The 10,245-nt window shown below is 48.5% G+C and overlaps 2 protein-coding genes across 2 annotated transcripts; one reads left to right on the top strand and one right to left on the bottom strand.

Moving 5' to 3' along the window:
- Positions 1-2: 2 nt before the first annotated feature.
- LOC100549484 (torsin-1A) lies at positions 3-3,302 on the top strand (the record flags this gene model as incomplete). The annotated part of the gene is made up of 4 exons (XM_010721139.2): positions 3-287; positions 912-1,087; positions 1,179-1,306; positions 1,944-3,302. Coding segments are annotated over 4 exons (840 nt in total), but the record flags the coding sequence as incomplete, so codon positions are not given.
- Positions 3,303-4,690: 1,388 nt separating this feature from the next.
- Positions 4,691-10,193, bottom strand: TOR1B (torsin family 1 member B). Its single transcript, XM_003211258.4, has 5 exons — positions 9,302-10,193; positions 8,955-9,220; positions 7,719-7,894; positions 6,946-7,073; positions 4,691-6,656 (listed from the first exon to the last, which is right to left on the bottom strand). Exons 1-5 carry the CDS (start codon positions 9,558-9,560, stop codon positions 6,391-6,393), a joined length of 1,095 nt encoding a protein of 364 aa, XP_003211306.2. The 5' UTR covers positions 9,561-10,193; the 3' UTR covers positions 4,691-6,390.
- Between the last annotated feature and the right edge of the window lie 52 nt (positions 10,194-10,245).

The following is a 10,245-nucleotide window of genomic DNA, read 5'->3' as shown; positions in this document are numbered from 1 at the left end:
CCGGCTCGGTGTGCTGCGCAGCGCTGCAGGAGAGCTTGGACAGAAGGCTGTTCGGGCAGCACCTGGTCAGCAGGGTGGTGGTCAGGGCCGTGCGGGGATTCCTCAGCAACGCCCAGGCCAAGAAGCCGCTGGCGCTGTCGCTGCACGGCTGGACGGGCACCGGCAAGAACTTCGTCAGCAGAATCATCGCCGAGAGCATCTATAAGAGGGGGCTGAAAAGTAACTACGTCCATCAGTTCGTGGCTACGCTGCATTTCCCTCATGCTCACAGCATCAACCTCTACAAGGTAGAAATGGGAGGGCGGTGGCACTGATGGGGTGGGCTGCAATGCATCGTTAGCGTGGGAAATGAGCTCGAAGATCTCAAGAAGATCTCAGAGTACAACAGAGCATTGGTTTGTGTGCTGTGTTTCAAGAAGGATTCATTGTTGTCTTCATGTAATTTGTGAGTGGCTCAAACTAAGGGCTGAGGACTGAATTCTGCTTCTGCCTGTTCCAGTGACTGCAAGTGGGGTTTCACAGTGAGTCGGTGTAGTTTTGATGCTGAGGGATGCTTGGACCAAAGCACTGCTGGAAGCACTCAGTTTGCCTCACAAGGCTCTGCTCCATGTTGCTGTTCCTCGTGGTACTCATCCTTTGTCCTGATGTTGAGCCTTTCCTTTTTGATGGGGTTTCAGGAATAGCTTTCTGTTGGGATGTCACGCATGTGTCATCCTGTCTCTGGCTATCTTCATTTTTCAGAACCATTTTGTTTTAAGTCTTATTTTCAACTTTTAGTTGTGTTTCAGTCAACAAGCCATGCTATCACAACAATGCAATTAAAAGGAGTACAAAACTCAGGAAGCAGAATTCCTGTTTTCTGTCTTTTCAACACAAACTCTTTCAGCTGCTCCTGTTTCTGTGCCACTCAGGACCAATTGCAGTCATGGATTCGGGGAAATGTGAGCATCTGTCCCAGGTCAATTTTCATATTTGATGAAATGGATAAAATGCACGCAGGACTCATTGATGCCATCAAGCCATTTCTGGACTATTATGAGCTTCTGGATGGAGTGTCGTACCGACAAGCCATCTTCATATTCCTCAGGTAAGGAGCAACTCCTTGGGTTTGCTGTCCTGTGCACGCAGTGCCTTTTAAAACTACCTTCAGTTACAACCTTTGTTTTCTCTCTTCATAGTAATGCAGGAGCTGAAAAGATAACAGAGGTGGCACTCGATTTCTGGAGAAATGGGAAGGCAAGGGAAGATATACAGCTCACAGACATGCAGAACGCACTGTCTGTGTCTGTCTTCAATAACAGAAATAGTGAGTAAAGCTGGGGTTGCTTTTGAGGCCATCAGAGTCTCATAAAAATGTCAGTCGACTATCAGTGCACTCACTGTATTTCACAGCAGTGGTTTCTGCTTTATGTGGTCTCCAGTTTTTGGCCTCTGGAGCCACAGTGCAATTTGTGGCCAATGGGACAACCCTTGTGATGAATTAGAGCTAAGGACACCTGTGTGCACCTTGTTTGATGTCTGTGGGTTACATTTGTTGGGGAATTCTGTGCTGTGCGTCTACTGATGTACTAATGTGCAAAAGAGAAAACAAACAAAGGAAATATAAGGCTGGGTGCAAGCTCTGGGGGAAAAAAAAAAGGAGCAGGGCAAGCTGGTCTGTGAGAGCTGATAACAGAAAAAATAGGATCTTCTCTAGGTGAGAGAGGTGAGGCTGTGAGACCAGTATTTGGGGAGCAGACATTCAGAAGAGATCCAGCAGACTGTGTTTGTGTGTCTGAGACACTGCAGAAAGTACCATGAGAATAGGCTTAATTTTAGATTGACTTGTGCTTCGTGGGGCCCTAAAAACAGATGGATTCTTCCTGGTTTGTAGCAGGGGCTGCGATATTCATCCCCTGGCAGTGTTTAACGAGGAGCAGTAACAAAGCCCTTTTCTTTTGTAGGTGGATTTTGGCACAGCACCTTGATTGATAGAAATCTCATTGACTACTTTGTTCCCTTCCTGCCTCTGGAATACAAACATGTGAAAATGTGTGTCAGGGTAGAGATCGAATCCCGTGGCTATGCTGTGGATGAAGACATTTTAAGCAGAGTAGCAGATGAGATGACCTACTTCCCCCGAGAGGAGAGGATTTATTCAGATAAAGGATGCAAAACTGTGGATGCAAAGCTGGATTATTATTATGACTTATAAGTCTTTATTGCTACAACCTGCAAAGGAGCAAATTTAACTTAATCATGAAGTGGAAAACCCAAGACATTTCATTTGTAAGCACTTTTTAAAGGAAGGAACATTGTTTTAACTGGTATGTAAAGAAGCAGCAGCACCTCTGCATTTTTATTCTGTCACTAATCACAGCTCCCAGGCACGTCGGTGCCATCAAGGTAAGGAAGAGCTGCATTGTGAACTAAGGGCTCTGATGGTGCTGAAGACTTCTCCCACGTGGTGTGGATCAGCAGAAGCCCAGGGCAGGCTGTTGGAATGAATGATCATACCCTCAGTCCTACTAAGTTGTAATCGTTGTTTGGGTTCCTGTGGGTGGCCTCTTGGCAATGTAGAGAATCATGATTGAAGTCCCTGTTTGTGAAAGCCTTCAGTGGGCTCGGGAAGGAGCATTCCTCTAATGGCATTACAAGCAGGAGATGTGTATTTTCTCAGCTTGCTTGGCACCAGCAAAGAGAAGAGAATATTCTGTAATTAATGTATGTATATTGGTATTGCACAGCATTGGAAAGAATATATTTCTCAAAATAGCCATAAAAATTGGCTTTCTTTGAGTCAGAGTTAAGAATGTGAAACTCCTTGGTGTCAGTAGTGTTCAGTAGGAGGACTTAACTCATTTCCTCTCTCTATTAAATATTAAAAATCCTTGTCTGTCTCATCACTGTCACTGGTCCCAATTTTGGGGTATATCCTTGATGGATGAAGTTGCCTACCTTGTGCTCTCCTAGCTGTGATCTTCCTAGGAGGACAGCAGTGTGCTTTGTGCCTCCAGGGAAAGGGCGTGACTTGATGGGAAATGTATGCAGGTCGATTTTACACCCAGGAACTGGAAAAGAGATTTCTCCTCCCTGACATAGAGAATTCAGAAGGCAGCTTGCAGGGTTTTCCCTTCTTCCTGTTCTCACAATGCTGTGTGCCTTTGAGGTTTGGGATGAAAGCGGATCCAAATGCATATGGGAAAGCTGTGAAATACATCACCTGAAGTTACTGCAGCCTGTCAGACTTCTTTCTGAATGTGAGCACTGCAAAACCTTTTGCATTCCAGTTTCTTTTCGTAATAAATTCTTCCCATCAGAAATGTGTTTCTAAGCTGCCTTCTGCTGTTCTTTGCATTGTGTTCTGGTGTTAATTTCTTACCCTGACCCCTTACTGAGAAAGCACATGCAGTGTGTTTGGCTGAAGCCAGGTGAGTGGAGTACCCCCATTTGCAGAAGCAGCATCATGAAGTTTTCCCCATGAAGAAATTAAAAAAGAAATAGCTGTCAAGATTTCAACATTGCAGTTCTGCTCTGAAGTTGTGTAATACGCCAATTAACTTATCAGTCCTAGAATTGGTCAGCAAACACATGCTCTGAACTCAGGTACTTATCTTTCCTTGGCTTTATGATCGCAGAAAATGACGAGTTAATGGAAAAAAGCAGACATGGAAACGATAAACTTTTACTACTGTCTGGTACCTTCTCATCAACAGAAGCAGCTCAGCCATGCAGCTTCAGAGCTCGTCCAGCCTTAAATGTGCTCTTAGTTCTGCTTCATGTGCTACAGCAGCATCAATAGGAGCATCTGACAGACACTGTAGCAGTAGTTTATTGTATCATAGCCCTGGGTGGTTTAGGGTGAATGGGAGCTTCCTCCAGAGGATGCAGGAGTGATGGTCAGAGGGGGTCTGGTTCCAACAAATCTTTTATCCAAAACCACATTGGGAGCAGAACCCAATGCCATCAGATCCTTCTGATCCTGCAGTTATTCCTCCCCCTTAAAGCGTGTGGTTTCTAACAGCTTCTGACCCTGTCTTGCTCTAAAAGGGTACTTTGGGCTGTTCTTTATTAATGTGCCACCTGGAATGGGAGCAGACAGCAGCAGGAGAAACGTCAAACTGGGGGAAAGGTCTGAGCCTGACAGAAACTGTGCCTTGACCTGGTGGGAGCAGCTGAGCTGTCCCTAAGACTGAATTCTGTTTGCCCTTACCAAAGTCCAGCACAAGCAGCTGCTACTTCAGTTAAACCTTCTACAGGGAAAGTTCCCAGATCTCATGCTGTGCTTATAAAGCAAGACTTTATGGTTAAAATGCAGTGACCTACTAAGTGCTTTCTTAGGATCTTTCTCTTACTACCTATCTTTCTTAGATTAGATTTTTCCCCTGCCAGGAGGCAGCCTGGCCCTAAGGATGCATCTGCCTGACCTGGGCTGCACACATGGCAGATGTTCTTAACTGTAGAGCAGGGCCTTTAAGGCTTTTCTGGAGCTGGTTCTTAGACCCAAACCTAATGAGCTGTATTACTGAATTTCTTACCATGTTCTTGGACAGCTCAACCTGCTTTAATATGAGCAAGCTATTTAGTAGGCTTACCCAACAATTAAATGATTAAGAATAAAGGAAGCACAGCAGAAAGCTCTTCAGGGCAGCTGGTTGAAAGCTGCATGCAGTATGACTTTTCTGTAGCTCAAAATGATTCAGGCAAGAGAGAAATGACTGAAGATTTATTCCAACTGCAGTACAGTGGTAACAGTTAGTGTTGATGTAACAGAAAGTGGTGAGAATATTTACACTTACAAATAAGTCGGTTAATAAGCAAAACATTGCATATGGAAAGCTGCAGTCCAATGTCCCAAGGTTAATGGCTAGCTAGCATTTGGCTCTGGAGATTGCATCAGCACTACCAGTTTGCCAACATTTGACAAACTCCACGTGGAGCTGTAAAAGGCAATTGACACTTCTAAATTAGAGCTGAACATTAATGCTAAGCTCTCTGCTATCATCTCCATTGACATAGTAACAGTGAGAGCTGTAGGTCTGGCATCACGTCCGTGATGGAGTAGATGCTGTGGTTCAAAAATAGCCCACACCCTTAAAACAGTTCAAGAAAAGTAATCAATGAAATTTTAGGCACTTCTGTCTTGCACCACTGTGTTTGATCCACTAGTGATGGGTGGATGGTGGAAGAGTTAAAGCTACAACAGCCTTCTAAAGCCCAGCCTGATCTGGTGGGGGAAGGCTCAGTCTTTCTCACCTTCCTCAGACATTGTTCAGTGATAAAAGCTATTATAAAAACAGACATCACCCAGTGAGGTATGGGGTTAGTGGTGGTTGAAGCCCTTTCCCATACCCCCTTCTCTGTGGTTCTCCAGCATTGCATTTTTGTTGCTTAAAGTTCAGTATAAAAATACACTATTAAAAATACCTTCAGCCAAGAAAGTGTCTCGTAAGCAGGGCAAGGGGAGGAGTGCCCGCTCCTCAGCTGCAGGGACTGCTGAAGATATCACAGCCTCCAGGCCCAGGAGCCCACACTGTGACAGTCAGAGCCTTGAGAGCAACTTCTTTCTGCCTGAGAAACAGAACTGGCCCAGTGTGCTGTAAGTCAGCCCCTTCCCCTGTGTCCCTGTGCTGAGGAAGGCAGAGATCCTGGAGTCACTGTGCAAATTCACTTTGCCCCCTTAGAAAAATGTTACAAGAAAAAAAAATCACAATTTCTTTTCCCCCAACGAAGTGGAGCAATAATTACATTCTCCCCTTTCTCCACCATTTAGTAACAGCTCCCCCTGAGCTCACCTCAACTTTCCATATTACTATAGCAGGATACATGATATCAGTCAGACAAGAACTACAACACCACCATTCAGTCCTTAAGAAGCTGAAATCTCATGTGTAGGAGCCACAACAGCATCAGTGTGTTGTGAAGATGGGAGCCTCCCAGCAACCACCTTCTGACTGTGACGCATCGAGGTATGTGCCCTTGCTGACACTACCACAGGTCTGATCACACTACAAATCCTTTCAATTCACTGTCTCATAAGCTAGAGCCTCTCTGTAAAACTGCCTGCAAGAGTTCCTCTGCTGTAGGTCTGTGGAAAGGACAGCGAAGGATTTAATAATCCTAGCACTTAAAGGAGTGAATCAGGAAAGCTGTATCTAGTACCATAGGCGTCACGCTCATAAGTCTTCTAATAGGTTAAAAAAAGTGGGGGCAATATTTGGATACCAGCCACTTTAGAGATAACAGTGGGATTTTATGTTAAAAAAACAAAAGCTTAAAAACCCACATCACTCACTCTAGGATTTTCACCGCATTCCCTGCAATAGTAAAAAAAAAAAAAAAAAAAAGACTTAAGTGCAAATAGACAAGTTTCCAAAAGCTCTGAAAGTGCTTTGGAGAGGTGAAGGGCAATCAGTCCACAGCTTTTGCAATGTCTTCGTGGATGTCCAGCTTGGCCTGTACAGTCTTGCAGCCTTTATCGGAGTAGATTCTTGTTTCTTTTGGGAAGTATGTCATCTCATCAGCCACTGCCTGAACAACCTTCTCATCGACTTCGTGCCCACGGGCGATCATCTCAGCCCGCACACACATCTTCACGTGCTTGTGCTCCAGGGGCAGCAAGGGAACAAAGTAGTCAATGAGGTTCCTGTCGATGAGGCTGCTGTGCCACAGTCCACCTGCAGGAATTGAAGGAAGGAAAAAGGTACAAGAAGGACATTCTCTAAACTTGGGCCTGCGTAGGGTAGGCTCTGCAGACCAGACTTGATTCACCGTGAGCAGCTTCTGTAATTCTGGGAGGGGATGACATTGAAGTGAAAGAACCAAAGGGCCTGGTGATGGGGCACTGAGGAAGGCAGGGGTCAAAAAAAAGCAGAGCAGAGTCAGGGTAGGTGAGGTGCAGATTGCTGAGATTAACCCTGTGCTGTGAAGTAAAGCAACTTCCCATTTTCTAAGGAGGGGACTTACTGTTCTTGTTATTGAAGACTCCTACAGACAGCATGGGCTCAAGGTCTTTCAGCTGAATATCTTCCCTGCGCTTTCCACTGGTCCAGAAGTCAAGTGCTGCTTTATTAATTAAGTCACCACCAGCATTACTATTCAAAGAAATAAAAATTTACAGCAGTGAGCAGACACAATTAAACCAGAATCTCTTTTCAGCTGGTCACATGAACTGTTAACCTTGAAATCAAACAAGTTACTAAACAGAAACCTGTAAGCCAAAATAACCACTCTCCCAGGCAGACCAGTGCCCAGCCAGCCTCTCACAGCTCCTCACTTTGGAAGCTGTTACCCCCACTTCTTTCTCTACCCCAGTTTTTATTGCTGAGCATGACACTGTAGGGTGTGACACGTTCTCTACGCCAGTCCAGTTCAGCTCTCCTGGCTGTGCCCACTCCCACCCTTGCTTTTTGCCCACCACCCAGCAAGGGAAAAAAAAGAAATCCTTGAGACTGTGCAAACAACAACCAAACACTGGGGTGTTATCAGTGCTGCTTTAGCCACAAATGCAAAACACAGGCACCAAACAGGCTGCCCTGGAGATTTTTAACTCCATCCCAGCCATAGCCAGTGCACTTATCCCAAAGAACTTCCCCAAAATCTGAGCTCTCGTGCGAGCTGTGCTCTGGGCTGGTCTCGTGAGTTCTCATATATCTCTTCTGCTGTACTCTGAATGAAATCCCATACAAACACCATTAGCATCATAAATGCAGATTAGTTTTTAAAGAGATGCGACCGACCTGAGGAAGATGAAGATGGCTTTCCTGTAGGACACCCCATCAACCTGCTCATAGTAATCCAAGAAGGGCTTGATGGCATCGATGAGGCCCTGGTGCATTTTGTCCATCTCATCAAAAATGAAGACTGAGTGGGCACAGGCACTGACATTGCCCCGAATCCAGTTCTGCAATTGCTCCTGAAACAAGGTGAGAAATGCTGCAAGATGAGGGTGTACCATGAGGTGGTCATAGGGAGTCCAGACACCCCTCCCCAGCTGCTCCCATCCCACCTCACTGGTTGTGTCCTTCTTCCCAAAGAGAAGGCCATAAACACTGCAATCGATCCCTTGGATATAACACTGAATTTAAAAGTGAATTCTTTCCCTGCTCACAAATCAAACTTCTTCGTTCTTTCTCCTTAGCGCACGGATAACATGATGAGCTTTGGCTACAACAGTGTCTATTTGCTTTAAATCAATGTTTCCTCTTTCATACAGAAACCACACCTACAACCGTGTCCATTCGAACACTGGAATGTGAAGATAAGAAATCCCTAAGTTGGATGAACGCCACATGAAAACTCCCATCTACACTTTCAGTGCAGTGGGGCTGAGCAGCAGTCAGCACCCCGTGGCCACTTGTTCCTCAAGGATGCACAGAGAGTATGGAGAGTTACTGAATCATTGAGGTTGGGAAGGACCTCAGAGGCCTTGTCCACAGGAGGACCACTAAGATGGTCAGAGGACTGGAGCACCTCTCCTGTGAGGGTTGAGGGAACTGGGATTGTTTAGCTTGGAGAAGAGAAGGCTATGGGGAGAACTCACTGTAGCCTTCCAGTACTCGAAGGGAACACATAAACAGTAGGGGGAATGGCTGTTTACAATGGATAGTGACAGGACAAGGGGGAATGGTTTTAAACTGAGGCAGAGGAGATTTAGGTCGGATATTAAGAGGAAGTTTTTCCACACAGGGTGGTGAGGCACTGGAACAGGTTGCCCAGGGAGGTTGTGGATGTCCCATCCCTACAGGCATTCAAGGCCAGGCTGGATGCGGTTCTGGGCAGCCTGGTCTGCTGGTTGGCGACCTGCACATAGCAGGGGTTTGGAACTGGATGATCACTGTGGTCCTTTATCAACCCAGGCCTTCAGCACCCGCACAATCGGCACCGCCGCAGCCACAACACGGCGCGGCAGGGCGGCTGAGGGTCCGCAGCGCGAACCCAACGGTGCTCCCAACCCCAAACCGCCCAGCGCTCACCTGGTACAGCGGCACGCGTTGCGGGTGCGGGAAATGCAGCGTGGCCAGGAAGAGGTGCACGAATTTACTGCGCAGCCCCGCGGGGTGCACGTGCCGGGCCAGCAGCTGGCTCAGGAAGTTCTTCCCGGTGCCGGCCCAGCCGTGCAGCGACAGCGTCAGCGGCTTCTTGGGGCTGGGGTTGTTGCTGAAGCCCGTCACCGCCCGCAGCACCACCTCCTTGGCCAGGTGCTGTCCGAACAGCCTGCCGTCCAGCTGTTCCCGCAGCGCTGCGGGAAAACACCGTCAGCACCGACCCCACCATCAGCACCGACCCACCGCGCCCCGAAACCCACGACCCTCCCCGGTACCGGTGGCGTTGAGGCGGTGCCCGGAGCCGGGGCAGCACTCCACGTAGCTGCAGTAGAAGCTGGGATGGGACAGGTAACCGGTGAGCGCCGAAGCCACGCCGATGGCCAAGCCTACGCTGAGGGGCTCCAGCGCCGCCAGCCCCGGCAGCAACAGCCACAGCAGCACAACCGCCCGCATGGCGCCTCCGCACGGCCCCGCTTCCGGCCCGCCGCCAACGGGAGGGAAGCGCCGCGCCCTCCGGGTAACCGCCGCCGCCATCTTTGTGAAGGGCGAGGGGCGGTGCGTCCTCACCGCCTCGGTGCCGCTGGTGCAGTTGCGTGTCCCCTCAGTGCACCGCCCCCGGCACCCAGTGTCTCCTCAGTGCTAGCAGTGGGATGCAGCGCATTCTCAGTGCCACTCGTGCTAGCGACTGCCCTCTCGGTGCCACCCCCGGTACCCAGGGTCCCCTCAGTGCCACCCCAACTGCAGGTGTCTGTGCACTCAGTGCTACCTCTGCCGTCCATCGTGTCCCTTCACTGCCACCCCTGGCTCCCAGTGTCCCCTCAGTGCCACCTCCGTTCCCTGCTGTCTGTCCTCTCAGTGCCATATCTGGCTCCCAGTGCCTGTCCCCCACGCTGTCCCTCCGTGTTCTCCCATTGTCACGTAAAGGCCATTTCCCATCCCATGCCGCTGCCTTCAGCCTCCTCTCTCTTTTCCTTCATTAGAGCCCAAGGGACAGGGCAGCACATCAGGCCTGGGGATGTGACAGGCAATGGGGACATGGAAAGTGATGGGGACATGGTTGGTGACAGGGACATGACAGGTGATGGGGACATGGCAGGTGACAGCACAAGGCACAGAAGTGCTCTCCAAAGGAGTGTGCAGGAAGCTGGCCCTGCAGCCAACACCCAGACAACGCTCTCAGCCATATGGTCTGCTTTACTGGGAGGCCCTGTGTGGAGCC

Source organism: Meleagris gallopavo, chromosome 19 (genome assembly GCF_000146605.3).
Source record: "Meleagris gallopavo isolate NT-WF06-2002-E0010 breed Aviagen turkey brand Nicholas breeding stock chromosome 19, Turkey_5.1, whole genome shotgun sequence".
Taxonomy (NCBI): Eukaryota; Metazoa; Chordata; class Aves; order Galliformes; family Phasianidae; genus Meleagris; species Meleagris gallopavo.
This window is presented reverse-complemented; position numbering and strand designations above follow the sequence as displayed.